The sequence below is a fragment of the Guyanagaster necrorhizus genome (assembly GCF_019112545.1).
Source record: "Guyanagaster necrorhizus MCA 3950 unplaced genomic scaffold BT62scaffold_7, whole genome shotgun sequence".
Lineage (NCBI taxonomy): Eukaryota > Fungi > Basidiomycota > Agaricomycetes > Agaricales > Physalacriaceae > Guyanagaster > Guyanagaster necrorhizus.
This window is the reverse complement of record NW_025064886.1, coordinates 1,016,280-1,036,080: the sequence shown is the minus strand read 5'-3', so window position 1 is coordinate 1,036,080 and position 19,801 is coordinate 1,016,280. Positions and strand designations below refer to the sequence as shown.

General features: G+C 48.3%; 6 protein-coding genes across 6 annotated transcripts; 3 read left to right on the top strand and 3 right to left on the bottom strand.

Annotated features, from left to right (window-relative positions):
* Positions 1–1,205: 1,205 nt before the first annotated feature.
* On the top strand, positions 1,206–5,028 carry BT62DRAFT_929809 (plasma-membrane proton-e). The gene is made up of 7 exons (XM_043185803.1): positions 1,206–1,449; positions 1,509–1,531; positions 1,600–1,785; positions 1,845–2,257; positions 2,318–3,901; positions 3,964–4,282; positions 4,348–5,028. The coding sequence occupies exons 1-7, from the start codon at positions 1,329–1,331 to the stop codon at positions 4,675–4,677; spliced, it is 2,976 nt and encodes a 991-aa protein (XP_043042213.1). The 5' UTR covers positions 1,206–1,328; the 3' UTR covers positions 4,678–5,028.
* A 531-nt stretch (positions 5,029–5,559) lies between these two features.
* Positions 5,560–11,508, top strand: BT62DRAFT_929808 (uncharacterized protein). Its single transcript, XM_043185802.1, has 24 exons — positions 5,560–6,099; positions 6,156–6,370; positions 6,431–6,857; positions 6,913–7,389; positions 7,438–7,536; positions 7,594–7,689; positions 7,741–7,962; positions 8,024–8,127; positions 8,175–8,205; positions 8,258–8,318; positions 8,370–8,585; positions 8,641–9,027; positions 9,079–9,182; positions 9,235–9,351; positions 9,409–9,523; positions 9,578–9,693; positions 9,745–9,909; positions 9,960–10,019; positions 10,071–10,308; positions 10,363–10,416; positions 10,472–10,836; positions 10,892–10,989; positions 11,042–11,298; positions 11,354–11,508. Exons 1-24 carry the CDS (start codon positions 5,777–5,779, stop codon positions 11,444–11,446), a joined length of 4,440 nt encoding a protein of 1,479 aa, XP_043042212.1. The 5' UTR covers positions 5,560–5,776; the 3' UTR covers positions 11,447–11,508.
* Positions 11,509–12,137: 629 nt separating this feature from the next.
* On the top strand, positions 12,138–12,972 carry BT62DRAFT_918266 (uncharacterized protein; the record flags this gene model as incomplete). Its single annotated transcript, XM_043184079.1, has 4 exons — positions 12,138–12,349; positions 12,405–12,786; positions 12,839–12,887; positions 12,926–12,972. 4 exons carry the CDS (start codon positions 12,138–12,140, stop codon positions 12,970–12,972), a joined length of 690 nt encoding a protein of 229 aa, XP_043042211.1.
* BT62DRAFT_1074257 (uncharacterized protein) lies at positions 12,939–14,525 on the bottom strand. Its single transcript, XM_043178997.1, has 9 exons — positions 14,158–14,525; positions 14,075–14,096; positions 13,870–14,020; positions 13,748–13,815; positions 13,663–13,694; positions 13,543–13,604; positions 13,433–13,490; positions 13,273–13,373; positions 12,939–13,221 (listed from the first exon to the last, which is right to left on the bottom strand). The coding sequence occupies exons 1-9, from the start codon at positions 14,390–14,392 to the stop codon at positions 13,192–13,194; spliced, it is 759 nt and encodes a 252-aa protein (XP_043042210.1). The 5' UTR covers positions 14,393–14,525; the 3' UTR covers positions 12,939–13,191.
* Positions 14,526–15,265: 740 nt separating this feature from the next.
* On the bottom strand, positions 15,266–17,524 carry BT62DRAFT_722904 (uncharacterized protein). The gene is made up of 4 exons (XM_043182022.1): positions 17,179–17,524; positions 16,666–17,127; positions 16,095–16,607; positions 15,266–16,037 (listed from the first exon to the last, which is right to left on the bottom strand). Exons 1-4 carry the CDS (start codon positions 17,342–17,344, stop codon positions 15,526–15,528), a joined length of 1,653 nt encoding a protein of 550 aa, XP_043042209.1. The 5' UTR covers positions 17,345–17,524; the 3' UTR covers positions 15,266–15,525.
* Positions 17,525–19,501, bottom strand: BT62DRAFT_722804 (2 beta-glucanase). Its single transcript, XM_043182021.1, has 12 exons — positions 19,111–19,501; positions 18,884–19,051; positions 18,795–18,827; positions 18,694–18,739; positions 18,573–18,642; positions 18,487–18,519; positions 18,325–18,439; positions 18,154–18,268; positions 18,024–18,102; positions 17,954–17,962; positions 17,828–17,884; positions 17,525–17,778 (listed from the first exon to the last, which is right to left on the bottom strand). The coding sequence occupies exons 1-12, from the start codon at positions 19,266–19,268 to the stop codon at positions 17,705–17,707; spliced, it is 957 nt and encodes a 318-aa protein (XP_043042208.1). The 5' UTR covers positions 19,269–19,501; the 3' UTR covers positions 17,525–17,704.
* Between the last annotated feature and the right edge of the window lie 300 nt (positions 19,502–19,801).

Sequence of the window (19,801 nt, the reverse complement as noted above, 5' to 3'; positions counted from 1 at the left end):
TGTCTCCATTTCGTATTACGGAGATCGACGGGGGGAGATCTGGAGGGGGGTGGGGGGGGCGTCTGCGGGGCTGCATCCTGCTGTATCGTCGCAGTTTCAGGATGAAGCCTACAGGACACCGAACATTGGAACATGTTGACTGCCGCCGGTACAAGTATGTTTTGGGATGATATGTTTGCCGCCACGCAGCCATGGCCAAAAATAGCCAGGAACAGTAAATATAGCACGGACCCCTCTTTTTTCCATCTTCCAAAATGCGAGGCGCGTAAATTTTGGCTGCTGCAAACATGACCCGACCCAATGAGGGGAAGGCGGTTCATCATGATGTCATGCATGGCCAATTGCTTATTATTATTGAAGGTGCTAAGGTTACTCCCCAGCCGACGCCGGATGTTCGGATGTCAGCGTGATGATTCAATGGGTACGATATTCTCGCAGCCTCCAGGGGGTGAGGGATATTGGCGAGTGGATGCAAACCGACACTGAAATCGGATCTTTGGCGGGGAAAAGAGGCGCGAGTCCTTCCGACCATCGTGTGGTGACCGATAAGCCACACGGGTATACGGCAGGGACACTGTCATGCTCGCTGGCCTTGTTTCCTGGCCAAGCTTCAGCCAAGAAAAGAAGTCGAAGGCGGGAAGAACAACGCCACGCTTGGGATACTCATATACTTTATTTTCATCAAATCGTAATTATTGAGTTACGCAGGGTAATACCAGATGCCTGAGACGAGTAGCGGGACGAGTTTCCTTCCATTGATGCACCCTGTGAAATGATCCATGACGACAATCGGCGTAGTAAATGCCCGCGGACAAAACGGACTTGAATAAACCAAGAAACGGATATTCGGCCTTGTTTATCACTTTCTGGAATATTTCTAGTGCTGCCGTCCCGGTACAGCTCGGCGTACAATCTGCAGGCTCGGTCTTAGTGCGACATCAGAAAGCAGCAGGAAGCATCGTAAGAACCCGTAGACGAACCCAATCCTATCAGAGGAGAAGGCATCCAGGCATGGAGGGGGGATAACAAGGGAAGGTCGCGGAAAATGCAATACATATAAGAAACTATTAAACTAAACTATTTATTTTAGAGGTAAAATTCAGTCCAGGTGGCGGCACTGTTTCAGGTTTACATTTTTACCCGATCTCCGACATCCGATCCGAAGCCCTGAAATAAAACCCAACATATCAACCCCCCCGACAGCACTTTCTTCCCCTTCCCACCATCGTCGTCCTCTGTCGCCTTTTTCTCTCTAGTCACTGCGCTGTCCGTCAAGGGACCTTTCCCGCCGTCTCTCTTCTCCCCTACTCCCGCTTATCGATAACACAATGTCCCCCACCGTCGAAAAGGAACCGGGTGACGTCCAGCCTGAGGCTGGCACCCCGCCCGAAGCTGAAAAGAAGAAGAGAGAGTACAAGGACTTTGGCCATGATGAGGAAAAAGTTACGCGTACGTTTTCTTATCTCTCACACCGTCCGTTGCCCTCCTTTGACCTGTCTTTGATCTAGACGCCAATGTGGATATGTCGACCGTAAGCGACTCTTATCACTTCAACCCCCCCCCCCCCCCTTTTAAATTACTCTGACACCGCCTTTGCAGATCGAGTTGAAGGCAGAGGACCTTTACGACAAGGAAAAAGTGGATTTGGAAACCATCATCATTGACGATGTTTTCAAGCTCCTCCAATGCGATGACAACGGTCTTTCTCCTGAAGAAGCCGCACGTCGTCTGGAGCTATTCGGTCCCAACAAGCTTGAATCTGAGGAGCAAAACCCCATTCTCCAGGTATCTTTCTTCGTATTCTTGTCCGCCAAGTTTGCCAAGCATTCATACCTTTCCTCTAGTTCCTCAGTTTCATGTGGAACCCGCTCTCGTGGGTCATGGAAGCTGCTGCTCTCGTCGCTATTGCTCTCTCCAATGGTGAGGGCCGTGCTCCCGATTGGCAAGATTTCGTCGGTATCATCCTGCTCCTGTTCATCAACTCCTCCATCGGTTTCTACGAAGAACGTAATGCTGGAAACGCTGTCAAGGCTCTTATGGATTCCCTCGCCCCCAAGGCCAAGGTCAAGCGGGCGGGTTCTTGGTCAGAAATCGAGTCTGCGGACCTCGTACCCGGTGACATGGTGTCTTTCAAGATCGGTGATATTGTTCCTGCCGACTGCCGTCTCACCGAAGCCATCAACGTCTCCATTGACCAGGCTGCTCTTACCGGTGAATCACTGCCTCAGTCTAAGAAGAATGGTGACCAATGTTTCTCGTGTGTTATTTCTGCGCCCGTGATAGTGTTCTGTTTCTGATCTTGTCTTCTTGCATTTAGTGGTTCCACTTGCAAGCAAGGTGAAGCTGAGGGCGTTGTCATTTCAACTGGCGCCAACACCTTCTTCGGTCGCGCCGCCTCCCTCGTTGGCCAGGACGATGACACCACCGGTCATTTGCAGAAGATTTTGGCCCAAATCGGATCTTTCTGCTTGGTCGCTATCGGTATTTTCGTCCTCCTCGAAATTGTCATCTTGTACCCTCGCTTCCATTACACTTATCGTCGCGGTCTGGACAATATCCTTGTCCTCTTGATCGGTGGTATTCCTATTGCCATGCCCACTGTCTTGTCCGTCACTCTTGCAGTTGGCGCCCAGCAACTTGCCAAGCACAAGGCTATTGTTACCCGTATCACCGCTATCGAGGAACTGGCTGGTGTTACCATTTTGTGTTCCGACAAGACCGGTACCCTCACCACTAACAAGCTTACTATCGACAAGGACACCATACGTACATACGGTCCGTTCTCTGCCGATGACGTCATCCTCCTCGCTGCCTATGCTTCTCGTACCGAGAACCAGGACGCCATTGACTCATCTGTCGTCCAGGCCATCGGCGACACAGCCAAGGCCCGTGCTGGCATCAAGCTCCTCGACTTCAAACCCTTCAACCCCGTCGACAAGCGTACCGAGATCACCTACCGTGAGGAGTCTACGGGCAAGCTGAAGCGCGTCACCAAGGGTATGACCGGTATCATCATCGAGCTTTGCACTCGTAACAAGACTGAGGAGCTCGAGAACAGGTTGGAGGCCGATGTTGAGGAGTATGCTGCTCGTGGTCTCCGCGCCCTTGCGGTCGCGTTCGAAGAGGTTGATGGTGATGACTTCGAGGCAGAGGGCAATGGATTTGAGCTCATTGGTCTTCTTGCCATCTTCGACCCTCCCCGTGATGACACCAAGCAGACTATTGATGATGCCATTGCCCTCGGTGTCAAGGTGAAGATGGTTACTGGTGATCAGTTAGCTATTGCAAAGGAAACCGGTCGTCGTCTTGGTTTAGGTGACCACATGTACCCTGCCAAGGTGCTCAAGGACGGGCCCGCCCCCGGCAGCAAACATGGTTCTTTGGATGAGATGATTATGGATGCCGATGGTTTTGCTGGAGTTTTCCCAGAGCACAAGTACGAGATCGTCAAGCGTCTGCAGGGTTTGGGCCACTTGTGTGCCATGACTGGTGACGGTGCCAATGATGCACCTGCTTTGTCCCGTGCCAACGTCGGTATTGCCGTTGAAGGTGCGACTGATGCCGCCCGCGGTGCTGCCGATATCGTCTTGACGGAGCCCGGTCTTTCCACCATCGTCCATGCTATTCGTGGCTCTCGTATCATTTTCCAGCGTATGAGGAACTACTCAATCTACGCCTGTGCCGTCACTATTCGTATCGTTGTCTGTTTCGCTGTATTGGCTTTCGCGTACCAGTTTGACTTCCCGCCATTCATGGTTCTTATTATCGCGTTGTTGAACGACGGTACCATCATGACTCTCTCCGTTGACCGAGTGCTACCCTCCAACACTCCAGATAGTTGGGATCTGGCCGAGATCTTTGCCTTCGCTGTTGCGTATGGTTTGTACCTGACCATGTCAACGTGAGTTCCCTTTTTTTTTTTTTTTGTGAGCATTTTTGTCAACAGCTAACGTTCTAATATAGGATTTCCTTGGTCATCATCATCATGGAGACCAACTTCTTCCATAACAAATTTGGTGTCACGCTTGAGGAGTACCCTGTCCAGGCCAATGACCGTCAACTCCACATGGTTGTCTACCTTCAAGTCGCCATTATTTCTCAGGCTCTGATCTTCGTTACTCGGTCGCACGGATTCTTCTTCATGGAGCGTCCTTCCGCTGCTCTCTTCTTTGCTTTCTGTCTAGCACAGCTCGTGTCTTCGATCATCGCAGCCTACGGCGACTGGGGCTTCACCAAGATACACTCTATCTCTGGTGGATGGATCGGTATTGTTTGGGTCTGGGTGCGTTTAGAATTGATCAATATCCTGTTTTTTTTTTTTCCTTTCTTTCTAACCAATGCATGTAGAACATCGTCTGGTTCTTCCCTCTTGACTACATCAAGTTCGGTATGAAGGCCACGGTTATCAAGTACCTCCGCGAGCGTCGCGCACGCCAAGTCGCTGCTGCACCTCACGATGCGGAGGGTATTCCCATCACTCGTACCCAATCGCGCGTTGCCTCTATCAACGAGTCCTTGTATTCCAATCGTGTATCTTTCATTAAGAGGGCTGCACGGAAGGTTGGGTTTGGTGGCAGAATTTCGATGAAACCGGAAGAGTTGCAGCGTTTCAGCAGCATCCAAGCACAGCGTGTCGGTGCGACTTTGGCTCGTAACCCGTCACGCACTGCCGCTTAATTGAGAGAAGTTTGTGTGAAGAGTCTGGAGACGATTATCTCGATTTGTTCGCTCGTTCTTCGTTATCTTAGCGGAACTGGTGTCATTTACTTTATTGTCTCTCATTCACGTACTATTAGATCCTCCACGCGCATTATTTTTTAAACATTACATGGTTGCAATGCTAGTACATGACATCGGATATCCCCAAAAGGTAGAGTGTGTTTGTAGGAGTGGCTTGGAGATTGTTCCTGACAAGGACTGCTTGGAGGTGTATAGTTTGATTTCGATACGTATCCCATTCCATGACTTTGTACGACTTAATTATCTACCTCTACACAGAAAAATACAACTACTATTTAGACTCTACTTGTGAGATACTTGAGGGTCTAAAAAAGGTGTCTTGACAACAGAGACCGACATTATATATTATATATTGCATGACTGCGCAGGCACAAGTGAAAATGCAACTGTTTTTCCGTGTTCAAGCTCTGGGCAGCAGTTCGTACCCCGAGTAATGTTACTTGGAATAGCCGAATAGTCCGTTCCACAAGGAAGAATCACCATACAGGAACCACCACCAAGTGCAGGAAGGAGGCAAGCGGAAGGCGGTAACGGGCGGTTGTAATTTAGTTGAATCGATCAACTCATATCCGATACTCACGGTGCAGAGTGAAAAATTTGAGAGGTTGACTGCGACTTCGGTGACTTCTTGAGTATGGTTGAATCGTTGAACCGACTTTTTTTTTTTTTTTTTTGTAGAGCGCCGATGAGTATTCAGAGTGAAAATCAAGAGAAAATGTTGACAACGGCGGGGATGGGCAACAGCCTGGAAAAGAAACAAGGGCAAACTCGTCCCGGTGCCACTATTGTGTCATTACTATTTCGTATAACGTGGGCGGGTCGCAACTCCGGTCATCAATTATGCATTTGAGACTGTTTCGAGTAAGATTACCCTCGAATGGTGCTCTTATCTATTCCGGCTTCCTGTCTTCGTACCGATTTTTGTGTCAGCAAGGGGCCCCGCGTTATGTAACCGCGTTTAGATACACCACCTACAAAAGCGGCAGATTCGTCGATTTCTTGGTCTCCTACTTTCTCCCCCGTCCTCCTTAATATCATGGACACCATCGACCACATTCCTCTCCAGAAGATTCGCGAGGACGGCAAGGACGAAGTCGACAACGCGCACCCTCATTCGCCTGACCATTCTCATCATTCACCCTACCACGCTGATCCAGCAAAGAGGAGACGGCGAAGTGCATCTGTGGACTATGATTTCTTTGACCCTACTGGTGCTGCGGGACTGGAGAGGCGCCTCAGTCACATCTCGACTCGCACCCACGACAACGTACGCCCCACCAACGATTCCGACGTCACTCTATCAATTCCTGCTGATGGTTCATTTGATCTGGAGAAAGCCATGCGCGCTGTCGTGAAGAGGTATGTTTCAAACTTGTCGCTCGCTGATTGTATCACGCTTACAATGTCCGCATTAGACGCGAAGAGGCGAACATCAAGGATCGCCAATTGGGTGTTGTGTTTGAGAACCTCCGAGTCATCGGTCTTGGGGCGACAGCGTCCCACCAGGAGACCCTCGGATCGACGCTTAATCCATTGAATATCGTCGAGAAGATTCGGACCGCGCGCCATCCTCCTCTCCGAGATATTCTTACCGGATTTGAGGGTGTCGTTCGACCTGGCGAGATGATACGTTCGTGCTTTTTCCCACTTTTAAATCCTCTCTGGCGCTGATGCATCATTACATTTACAGTTGTCTTGGGGCGTCCTGGTTCTGGCTGCAGTACATTCCTAAAGACGCTTGCGAATCAACGGGAAGAGTACCACTCGGTTGAGGGTGAAGTCCATTACGACTCTCTTTCTTCTGAGGAGCTTAGGGACCATTATCGTGGGGATGTTCAATATTGCCCCGAAGACGATGTCCATTTTCCGACCTTGACTGTCGAACAAACCCTCAGATTTGCAGCCAAGACACGCGCTCCTCAAGAGCGTGTTGGCCATTCGAGAGCAGAGTACGTCGACATGATGGTCGAGGTCCTTACCACCATTTTTGGTCTGCGACACGCCAAGAGTACAATGGTTGGCGATGCTGCTATCCGCGGTGTTTCCGGAGGTGAAAAGAAGCGGGTGTCTATCGCCGAAGCCATGGCTACTCGAAGTAAACTGAACTCATGGGACAAGTACGTTTGCATCTCTCTCGTCTTTTGAATATATAAATCTAACAACAAAATCTAGTTCTACTCGCGGTCTCGATGCGTCCACTGCCCTTGAATTCGGACGTGCGCTGAGAATATCCACCGACATCGACAATCTCAGCACCATCGTTTCAATCTACCAGGCAGGCGAGACGCTCTACCAACTGTTTGACAAGGTTTGCGTCATATACGAAGGAAGGATGGCCTATTTTGGGCCCGCCGACCTAGCAAAACAGTACTTCATTGATCTGGGATACCTTCCGGCCAACAGACAGACAACACCCGATTTCCTTGTTGCCGTCACAGACCCAAACGGTCGCATCCTGAATCCTGACGTTCCGAACCGACCTCGCACCGCGGCTGAATTCGCCGAGTGTTTCCACAAGTCGCCTTTCGGTCATCAGAATCGCGAAGACATTGCTTTGTACAAGGAAGCCTATGTAGGGTTACCCGACAGAGCCCATTACTATCGGGAGAGCGCTCGCGCAGAGCATTCGAAGAATACGAGGCGAAGCTCGTAAGCATCTCGCTCTTATTAACAGGAAACTGCTCATGTTTCTCACAGACCCTATGTTATCTCCATCCCTATGCAAATCCGCGCTGTGATGCTGAGGCGAGCTCAAATCCTTTGGGGAAGCAAACAGGCGACTATCATGAATCTAGCGTACGCTTTTCCCCCTCAAATTCATGATCGTACGAGCTTGACTTGTTTTGTGTCTAGATCGTTCATTCTCCAGGGTGTGATCGTCGGCACGGTTTTCGTCAACGCTCCGGACTCGACCTCGGCATTCTTCAGTCGAAGTGGTGTTCTCTTCTTGTAAGCCTTTTCCCCCATTTTTTAAACTATGTCTAACTAGAACCTTTGCAGCGCGCTTTTGTTTTCTGCCCTATCAAGTATGGCAGAGATTCCTGCTCTATTTAACCAACGCCCCATTGTTGCTCGACACAAGAGAGCTGCATTGTACCATCCCTTCATCGAAGCTGTCGCTCTTACCTTGGTTGACATTCCTATCACGTTCTTGACTACTACGGTTTTTGGCATCCTCATCTATTTCATCGTCGGTTTACAACGGACAGCCGGGCAATTCTTGTTTGTTTTTTTTTTTTCTCTTCTACCCTTTTGGGATCCTCGTTTGCTGAATATCTCGCAGTCTTTTCCTTTTGTTCCTGGTCACAATGGCATTAACGATGAAAGCATGGTTCCGTGCGGTCGCTGCCGCTTTCAAGGCTGAGTCGGAAGCGCAGACGCTAGCCGGTAAGTCTGCCCCTCCATTTCCTTCGGCATTCCTCACCGTTTGGTAGGCATCATGCTTCTCGCTTTGGTAGTATATACGTGCGTATCTCTAATTACTCCGTATTTGTCTAGTTTTCTGACAGTATTGTAGCGGATTTACGATCCCGAAACCATCCATGATCGGTGCTCTCAAATGGATATCATACATCAACGTATGTCCTCTTTTATGGCCAAGAGTGACTTGGGAACTGACGTCCTGTTAGCCTCTTCGTTACGGCTTTGAAAGCGTCATGGCTAACGAATTCCACACACTCAATGCATCCTGCGCGGTATTTGTTCCTCAAGGAGCTGGATACGAAAATGTCAGCCTTAACAACCAGGCCTGTGACACAGTTGGATCTGTCGCCGGTCAAGCCTACGTAAACGGCAACACATTTATCTCGCTTTCGTACGGGTACTCATACAGCAATACTTGGAGGGTGCGTTGACAGATTCCATTTTTATATCATTCCGACACTAATTCGACAACAATAGAATTTCGGAATTCTCATCGCTTTCATGGTGGCGTTCTTAACCATTCTGTTTACGTACTCCGAGTTCAACACGAGTGTTGCTGGTGAATCTGCAATGGTGCTATTCAAGCGCGGGACGAAGCAACCCGTTTTGGAGCGGGAGAAGAAGGATGAGGAGGGTGCTTCCGTGCGGTCTAGCCGGGACACAATCCAAGACCCTACTACAGCTGCTGTGGACGCGGAGAAAGCTTTGGCTGAACATCCTCCGATGACGGACCTATTCAGTTGGCAACATCTGCAATACACGGTTCCCGTGGCTGAAGGACAGCGGCGTTTACTTGACGATGTCTCTGGATATGTTGCACCTGGGAAATTGACGGCTCTGATGGGTGAGTCGGGTGCGGGCAAGGTCGGTTGTAATGTTACGTTGATTGGAATGAAAGACTGATAGTCTGTCTAGACTACGCTGCTCAACGTCCTGGCTCAACGGGTTAGCACTGGTGTCGTTCTCGGAAATCGTTTCGTCAATGGACTCGCTCCTCCCAGCGATTTTCAAGCGCAAACGTAGGCTGGTTTGAATAATCCATTATCTATGATACTAATACACAGATTCTAGCGGTTACTGTCAACAGATGGACACACATGTGAACACCGATACTGTTCGTGAGGCTTTACTTGTTTCGGCGACCTTGCGTCAGCCAGCATCAGTTCCATTGGCTGAGAAAGAGGCATAGTGAGTGCTGATCGTGTGCCCTCCAGTTATGTTCGCTGAATCCCTTCGCCTGTTTAGTGTTGAAAAGTGCATCAAGATGTGCGGTCTCGAGGCTTATGCTGACGCCGTTGTCGGTTCACTTGGCATCGAGCATCGCAAGCGTACAACGATCGCTGTAGAACTAGCGGCGAAAGTGGGTATTCTGCTTTGTCTGCTTTGAGTCTTGATTTAACTGTTTTTTTTTTAGCCTAAACTTTTGTTGTTCCTTGACGAACCCACGTCTGGACTAGATTCGCAGAGTGCATGGGCTATCATGGCTTTCTTAAGGAGTCTTGCTGGTAACGGACAAGCCATTCTTTGCACGTATGTATTATGTCAATGCACTCGACGATGGAAGTTGAAGCAATTCTGTAGAATTCACCAACCTTCTGCCGAACTCTTCCAGGTTTTCGACCGGCTTCTTCTTCTCAAGAAGGGTGGACAGACCGTATACTTCGGAGATCTTGGTCACAACTCCACGACGCTCATTCAATACTTCGAGAGGAACAAATCAAGGGTTTGTGCTGCAGAAGAGAATCCGTAAGTTTTGGTTACAAATTATCTCCTCAATCTGACGGGTAACGTCATAGCGCTGAGTTTATGTTGGACGTCATTGGTGCTGGGGCGACCGCTCATGCTACTCAGGATTGGTACGTTACCATTGCTTTCAATTGATGCCACCCGTATTGAATTTGTTGCAGGCACGCAATCTGGAAGAATTCACCGGAGTGCGCTAATCTCCAATCTGAGCTTGAAAGTTTGCATGCGGTAGGAAGGAAGCAGGGCGCAGTCGAAGCCACTGTACATTCCGAATTCGCCACGTCTTGGTTCCATCAGTTATCCGTGTTGGTGAAACGTGATCTTATGTTCCGCTGGAGAGACCCAACCTATCTAATCGCCAAGTTTGCTCTCAACATAATGTCGGGCTTATTCATCGGGGTATGCTTCGTACTCATTGCTTCCGACGGGTGTCTAATCGTTTTCATCATATAGTTTACCTTCTTCCAGGCGAAGGATAGTCAGCAGGCGACTCAAAACAAACTATTCGTAAGTGCAATTAACTCATAATACCAGTAAACCTTTTAACCTAAAATTCGCATAGTCTATCTTCTTGGGAACAATTCTCGCAGCTCCTCTTTCTAACCAGCTCCAGGTTCCGTTCATCAAAATGCGCAATGTCTACGAGATTCGCGAGCGTCCCAGTCGCATGTACCATTGGTCTGCCTTGCTTACATCCCAGTTCCTCGCTGAAATTCCGTGGAACATCCTTGGATCGGGCGTATACTTTTTATGCTGGTTCTGGACCGTAGGCTATCCATCGTCTCGTGCTGGCTACACGTTCCTTGTGATGGGTGTCATCTTTCCCCTTTACTACACATCCCTCGGTCAGGCAGTTGCATCTATGGTGCCCAATGCTGAACTTGCCGCGATCTTGTTCAGTTTCTTGTTCTCTTTCGTCATGACCTTGTGAGTGCTTTTGCATCATTTACGGATTAATAATCTGGCCTAACAATACTTTTAGCAATGGAGTTTTGCAGCCTTTCAGTCAACTCGGATGGTGGCAATGGATGTACCGCGTGTCCCCTTACACCTACCTCATTGAAGGTCTACTTGGACAAGGTAAGGAAGCATTCTTGAGTTAAGAATGAATTCTGATTTCTACTCTCTATAGCTCTTGGCAGACAGCAGATAACATGTTCGTCTGTTGAACTTGTATCTGTCAATCCTCCATCTGGGCAAACGTGTGGCGAATATCTCAACCCGTACATTGCTGCCAACGGCGGTTACCTGACGAACGCCGAAGCTACCAGCGCCTGTTCATTCTGCTCAACCGCCACAACGGACCAGTTCCTGGGTAGAAACTTCAACATCTTTTACAGTCACAGATGGAGGAATGTCGGGTTTCTTTGTGTTTTCATTGGATTCAATGTGAGTCTTTTGTCTTCCTGAAGACGTAGTGCTGTTACTCATACCAACTTGATAGATTTGGGCAATTTATGTCTGTACATACTTATTCCGCGTGCGCACAGAAAGTCTGCTAGCTTCGTTTAAAAAGAGAATTGCTCGTCGTCGATAGATGGCTCCACGCTTATTGGACTGATTATTTAAATAAATAAATCTAGGAATTTTACTATCGCTTGCTTAATCTTTGATATCTACATTTTACACGCATAGAAGTTTCGTTGTATATTAACACAGTGTACACCTTACGTCCGCAATGCCATCATGGTTTACTAGAACTATTGTTTTCTTTTTCCTGCACAGAAATGGCTAGTTCGAAATGCCGAAGCTCAGAAATAGACACCGTCTCGTGTTTCAGAACCGCCAAACTCCTCCAGATCCTGGTACAGGTTTCACCTTCGATGCAGCGGATTTTGGTGTGGGGGGGGTGAAATAGATGAGGCCTCTCTTCAAGGTCGTGTGTGCTGGTTGTCAGGCTTTCCAAATATTCTTCGCTTGTTCTACGTTACTTACTACGTGCTAGGAGATGTTCGTGGCTCTTCAGTGGGGATTCAACTAGGCGATTATCAAACAGGCTATTGCCGTTATCTTTGCAGTTTCGGCCTATACTTGGTGCTCTTACTATTGGAATCGGCATTGCAAAACTTGTCCACTCGTTTTCTTTGCCTAAGAGTCCCGGGGAGGTCGGAGCTCTGCAGTGCATTGAGCATCGCACCCTCCGATCTTCAGTCTTGGCGAATCTCAGTGGATAGTTTATAAGTCAAGACTCGTCTCTCCATGGACCCTCTATTTCTTGCCTTCAAATAATGTTCAGGTCTATCCTGGTTGGTCTATTTCTCGGTTTCCCTGCTCTGGGTGCTCCATATCACCACCAACCAGGAAGCAGCTGTGATATCTCTGAAGCCAAACTCGTCCTGCCTCCAGGGGTGAAGCTTCCGCCACCAAGCGAACCTCCTACTCACCTCACTGTCGGTGTGGGGACGCAGAACTATACCTGCTCGGAAGAGGGCACTTATACGTTAGTTTCCAGTATGTATTATTACTATTTCTGACACGAACTCATAAACCCGCAGAAACGTCGGCGCCGTGGCATCCATTTTCGACATCTCCTGTCTTTACGGCACATCTCTCTTCGACAGCATCCAGGACATCCTTCTGGCCGCTTGGGACAAGTCAAACTCGACTTCTGCCCGTGACATTCCACACGGACTCACTCTTTTGGGCGAGCATTTATTTATCATCAATCCCATAACTGGGACCGGGATCAGTCCAAAGTGGGATTTTACTGCTTCGACCGGTAATCCAGAGGCGTTCGTGGTGGCTAAGGTGACAGCAATGAGCCCTGCGCCTACTGGGAGCCAGGATGTCGACTGGTTGTCCCTGGATAGGATCTTGGGAAAACTTGCGGATGAGGTGTACCGGACCGATACGAGAGCCGGGCAGCCACCTGCTTCAGTAGGCGTTCTCTTCCATACTACGTGTTGATTGCTCATAAAGTGTTCCGCAGTGTACCCCAGGATCAGAACCTATCACGGTGAAGTACTCCGCGAAGTACTGTGAGTGTCATCCATTTTTCCCGATGTTCGTTCCTCAGATATAATCCCTAGCATTCTTTGGTGGATACTTGTAGGGCGCCTATAGTATGTATAATTGATGTATTTCTACGGACACTTGTAATGGTGGCGTAGAGTGGACTGCTAATGTATCCCCTTATTACCACTGAATTGTCGTTAGTATGCCGCAATGTTGTAAAAATACATGATTAAATGCTTGATACACGTTGTACTGTCCCAGTAAGTAAATAGTCCGATGTAAGGATATGTGAGTGGATGAATAACAATGGGAGGCAGCGATTTATTTCTATGAACCAGTTTCTATCCATTTGAAGACCTAAAAACAAAACTGATCAAACAGATGGCAGCAGGATGACAATGGTCGTACCGCTCGTGTCATATCTATATACAAGGATTGTTGGACAGCGTGGACATCACCTGTATAGTAAATTCGTTCGTCATGGACAAAAATATACGTCGTAGGGTGACCTGCAATCAAAGTTGAGCATGGAGCATAATATTTTGGCATTTTCAAAGACAGCACGTACTGCCATCGGAATTTGTCCACTCGGCAGACAGTTCATACGTCGAAGGGTCCAGGAAGAACTGGAACGATCCTTTAATTAACAAAATTGACAACACTGAGAAAGGTACTAACGACATTTGTCTCAATATACGTCCCTGTATTCGTATCAAAAGTTAGCGTGTTCCCTGGGTATGCTATGGCCCAAAGTTAGCCAGTGCCTACACCCAGCCGAAAGATAGCAAAGGGACGAACCGGTCACTTGCGTGGTCCGAGCTAGATGAAAACTAGCGAAAGTTTAATGTTGGCGCGGTCTTCCTAGAAATTTAATGCCACCTACTTCTTCAATCCAGGTCTGAGAGATTGACCGAAAAAACCTGCAGTGATGCACATCTTTTCATCCTTGTTCTAGGAGAATTATCAGTTGAATTCGTGGCTCGTGAGAAAGGGCACCAAGCGTACCGGATCATAGACTTCTCCTCCGTACCCATACGCGGTGTAGGTGTACCGTGGAGCAGCTTCTTTCGTATGTATGACCTTGTGGCCATCAACATAACCTACTAGTCGCTGAAGGCCGTGTCTTTCGTAGATGGCGATATAACCAGTCGAGGACCTGTGAGGCAAGTTATTCAACATTCATCAATGGTTGCATCAAGACATTCTTTACCATGTCGGTACTGAAGAGACGACTGCAGATGGAAATACATGTTACTTAATGGCATCAATTCAAAGGGGGGATAGCAGACGCACATGTCGTTTTTCTCATTCTTCTCGGAGCCTCATGCAGAAGCGGGAGGAATGAATGAGTTTCCGACTTTGGCAGTGGCTCTCTGAGGTTCGTGTCCGTTGACGGCTGCGCGCCGCGCAATCTAAACGGATACTGCAGTTCGTTCATGTATAGAGTATCAGGCTCATTGAGAGGTAGTGAAAGGATAGTTTGGAAAGCGGCGAAAACAGAAAGGAAAGTAAATATGTTGGTCATCATTGGTGCGAGTGGGATGGTGAAAATGAAGGCAAAGGAATATAAGAAAAAGAGAACGGCGCTTTATAACCGCATTCTGACGTCTCGACTTTTATTTCGGGAGCTAATTTCCAACGAAGGAGCCATCAAATAATAGAAGACCGTCAGAAAAGGACCGTGAGATACCACCCCACGTCGATCATATATATACTCGTTCTAGTCCTGCTGGCAAATTCAACATGCCACGCCGCCTTTGACCTGTTGCAAAAAAATAAAATAAAATGGGGAACAATTGGAAGCCATGCTATTTGCAGGCAGACTATAGTACCCATCGTCGTACTAGGTCGTGACTGTACCTGGCAACGGTACGCAGCACAAAGATATATTAAGCATCATGGTTTACCAGGGTCCCCATCTGTCCATAAATATTAGCAGAGAACGAACGTAAATAGTCCAAGTGCAAGCACAGTGTCATGGAGAAGAAGAGTCAGTATACGCAGGTGGCGGAAGGTCGGACAATCTCGCAATCTCCCTCACCAACATCTCATTTCTTCGCCGAAGCTCGGCAACCGGTTCCTCTTCCTCCAGGTCCTGCGTCTCGCCACCCTGATCATGTGCATCAGATGCAGGTGTCGTAGCACTGTGACTAGACTCAGAGCCAGAGAACGGCCCTACAGAAGGCTGCATCACCTCTCGCCTTTTGGTAAGGATAGCCACTTGGGAGGCAACTGCAGAGCTGAAAGACGATAGCAGGGAAGCTGACGGTGTGGGCGACAAGGTGCCGACGGGACTCATGTTTCGGATGTTTTGTTGTAAATTGTTCTGTATTTCTTCTAGCTTCGCAGCTTGCGAAGGGAGGACTTCGTCTGCGGCCGATACTGCCCCTTTCCCTGTTCCACCGTTGCTCTCCGAGTGAATTCCCTGACAAGGCCCCGTTGATGTTGCACCAAGGCTTGGATCGTCCAAGCTACGTCTTCTGTTGGCGTAGACTTCATCCAACTTCGTGATCTGAGAAGGAACAGGGTTGAAGTCGGTTGAAGGGAATGCGCTGGGGGCATGCGAAGTGCTACGTTCTGGGGAGGGTGGTTTGATCTTTTCGAAAGTTGCTAATTGGGAGGCGATGACATCCCTATCCGGGGGAAGAGACACTGCGGCCATTAAGATAGGACCAAAAGAACCATACGGAACAACCTACAGCGCGTAGTCCCTGTTATGGCTTTTGTTGGAACAGGAGGTGAATCATCATCAATCCTATGCGATAAAATTCTTCGGCCACTTGTACCCGGCATTCTGATCGTATAGACGTCCTCTTCTGGATCTATCTGTGTATTGGATAACGTCGTGTTGAGATGGTGGGTCGGTAGGATTTGTCCTTGTGCAAATGAAATATCTCTTGATAGTGTGGGTGGGCTATAGGCAACGCTATTGAAAGCACGGACTATTGGCGTGCCAGTCATTTGTGTATATGGACTGCTGGATGCAGACAATAAGCGTGCGTCAGTGCTGTTTGTATCGTACGCGCGTGGTTGATCGTGGCTAGGACCATTTGGGTCGTCAAAGAATGGAACGTCCCGGGAAGATGATTCCGGACTTGTAGAAGGCGCAATCAGAGCAGGCGGTGGGATAGTCACCCCTGCCATACCTCCTTCCGATGACTCAGCCGTCGAGACTAGTATGTAAATTTGAACACCACCAGATTGAAGATGAAATGGAATAACAAACGCACCGACTTTGTATTGAAACGCTTCGTTCGTTCCATCGATCTGGAAATCACTGCCTGCACAGTGTCTTCGCTTCCAGCACCAATAAAGAAGACTCGATAGTACAGCCAACGCAACGAGAGATGCCAAAACAGCGCCGACGATGGTACCGGTGTTGTTCTTAGGGCCCCCGTCATCTGACGATCTTGTTGTTCCTGTTGGGATTGGTTCTGATGTAGACGATCCTGATCCAATGGAAGAAGTGCCAATATCTTCACTTTTCCCATATATTGGCTCGTAAAGAATGTAATCCAACTCGAATACCTGATCCCCGGAGATCTCGGTCAGATTAACAGCCACCTCATGGTCTCCCGAGGAGAGACCTGCCGCACTGAGCAAAGGAAGATTTGCCAATGCGATATCGTTGTCGCCACTTCCAGTGACATTAAACCCATCTTGAGATGAACCGTCGATCTCAAAAGATACGGCAAGACTCCCACTCGCCGATTGCTGAACACCATATACTGATACAGCGCTACCTATAAGCAAAACAAGAGTTGAGAGAACGGGCAAAATGTGTTCGCGTGAGAGACGTACCAGAGAATCGAAAAGTAAATCTGCTGCCGGCGGAGTTGCTCCTATGTACACCGCCTCCGTAGGGAGTGAAAATGATTGAATCACCTGAACCGTTCGTCTTGAAGGTATCATCCGAGTTCTGTGACCACGAGCCGTTGTAGCTGATCAAGGAATCGCTATCATCGATGAGTATGAACACGCCGGGAGAAAGTCCCGGTGGGACATCAGAGTCAGAGTCTGTATCGACAGTATACGTGACATAGTCGATGGATACAGGCGATTCCGAGTCGATGCCTCTGCATGTAACGTTGACCGTATGGGCGCTGTTGCTTAGACCACTGGCTTGGCAAAGTTGTTTGTATATGTTCGACTCTTCATCACCGCCACTGGCGTTACACGTCGTCGCGTTTTCGTTATCAACAGAGATAGAGAAGGACACATCTTCCGTTTCCCAAAGAACGCCGCTCCACGCAAGAGATGTTCCTGAAAGCGACTTGCGTTGAAAAATGCAAGTCTGATAGACATAAAACATACCATAGAACGAGTAGGCAAAAGAGAGCCCGCTGCGCGCCGCGTCATGTGTACTGTCATTGATAAACTGACTGGTATGGCCCTCCCCTGTGCCCCATTGGGAGGAGCCGATGGAGGGATTGTACTTCAAGAGATTGTCATCGACGAGAACGGTACGGGAATTGACCATGTCTTTGCGTGGGTGCTGTGAAGGAAAATTTGTTCCGAACTAGATCAAGAGGGCACACAAGCTTCGAGGGACTGCCAACGGCACCGAGTCTTGAGTACTACTGAGGCTTTCACTTGTCAATCCCGCATTAACGCCACCCATAGTGAAAAATCAACACAGCCTCCGTGCTTCGCAACGCCAGTGCCAAGATGTATATCGTTGAGGCCAAGAAAATAACGCCGTAACAGTAACTCTGAGCCCACGATATCGCCTCCGCCAGTCGAATGTTTCATGAAAGGGAAACTATGCGAAGCCGGACGCAATCTTGCATTATACTATACATTCATTGATATCGGTCGTGAACGAGTGCAAAGAAGTTGTCTACCCGTACACTTTGACCCATGCAAAATCGAAATAGGCATCAATGAAGGCTGCGGGATTGTTGTCGACATAGTCTAGTAAGCGATCAGATGACATCAGAACACGAGAGCAAAGACGGCTTACCAACGCAGGTTGATGGGCAGCTGGAGTCCGAGTATACAGATCCTGCCCAATCACCACCTATTCAGTCACGTACAAGCTAGTGTAAGAAAGATAGCCTCTTAGAGAACATCCACCGCTTTCACTCACAGAACGTCACTACATGAAAAGATCATCCTATCAGAGCATAATCATAATCACCAGCCGGGTAACTGCTCACAGTTGATGATGATGTTGTGAGCACCGAAGTGGTCGCTTATCGAGCATGAGGTGTCCGGGAAGTATGCAAAAGGAATGCCCTGCCCGAGGTTCAAAGATTGCTAGGACGTGTTGCTAGTACCAACACATACCCAGGCATCGGTATCAACACTGGGGTTTCCATCTTGGACATCGGCTGGGACGTTGTTATTGTTTCGAGCCCAAAACCAAATCTTGATGAAAGTATCAGTCCGTTCGACAGCGTACCTAAATAAAAGATGTTCTCGCCCAAGATAACGCAATTCGAAGAGAAATTAACTCGCCATCCTCCACCATTGTCATTAAAGGGTGGTCCGTAGCTAAGCGCGTTCTGAATTTGAACACCGCAGCCGGAGTTTCCATTGACTGCAGTGTCACAATCATAGGTGAGAGCAACTCCTATCAGATCGTGAGAAGATTAGATCAGATCAAAAACTAATCATTACCAGTTTCGTTCCGAGAAGTTGGCATTGTACAACCTTATGCAGCGCTGTAAGACGCGAATGAAATTTCGAAGAGAATATGAACACACCTGGAGAGGTGTGCAAAGTTGCCTGATTATATGTCTGATCATTAACCCCTTCCAGAATATCGATCTCTCCCTTTTAGAAACTGGTGAATACAGTTGTCGAAGCCTGCCGCCCAGAGCTTACCATCGTTGGCCACGGATCAGCAAAAGTCCATACTGCAGGCCAAGTACTATATTGAAACACATAAGAAGTTATGTACTAGTTCGAAGCGCAAAGATATCCACCCGCAGCCTTGCGGCATATGACGAATGTTGAAACTTAAAAAATAAATGAACTCCTGAAGATCACGAAACCGCGTTGTAAGTATACTTACACCATCACCGTGTTGCTTCCATATTGTTCGTTCGATTGCAGTCTAACGGAGTTACGTCCAGGACCAGTGGCTGATAACACAGTCGTGAAGTCCGAGCGCAAAATGAAAGTATCATCAGACGCGTAGGTCAGATTCTGGCTGGCTGCAGTGGCAGCGTTGACATAATTTCTAGATTACAGGAAGGGTCAGAGACGAGTATATAAAACTATTGGGTCCAAAGGACATACACACAGCCGTTGGTTGGGTCAGCAATGGCTTCATATGTGAAGCCACTGTTGAACTGGGACCCTACAAAGCTATCGGTCTGGGAGTAACTTACACTAGCCACTGGGGAGGCAAGTGAAGAAAAGAGGGCGACTAAGACGCTGCTAGTGAGGGAAGGCATGAGACCGTATGAAGAAGAGATTGGACTGGTTTCCAGGTAGCTGAGAACGGGTAGGACACCTTTTATGCATCGCAATTACCTGACCAGCCAAACATGTTTTCAATTGACCCAAACGAGGTTACCAAAGTCACCAGTGAAAAACCCTAAGGGAAACGCATATAGTTTGAGGTCCTCAAACCACAAGGCGCGTCGTTCAGCTGATGATCGTTTCGAACAAACAAGCTTGTGATAGCACAGTCAAGAACCGAAAAAATGCATCTAATGCTTTGACCAGCAAAAAAGTATGAAAGGTAAGGCTTTCGATATTATTACCCATGATCTTACGAGAAACGGGACCACGTAGGAAAGGTACAGGCATAAAAACAGTGTCACTAAGATGAATGTAAACCAAATAGTATTTAATCCTTGGTTGCATAGGGACGTTACCGGTAATTGACTCGCAGCGGTCTATCCATTATTAGACTGCCTACGCCTGTAATCCAGTCATCTTCACGTGATGTATGTGATGGTCTCAAACTACCCGCGTCAACGGC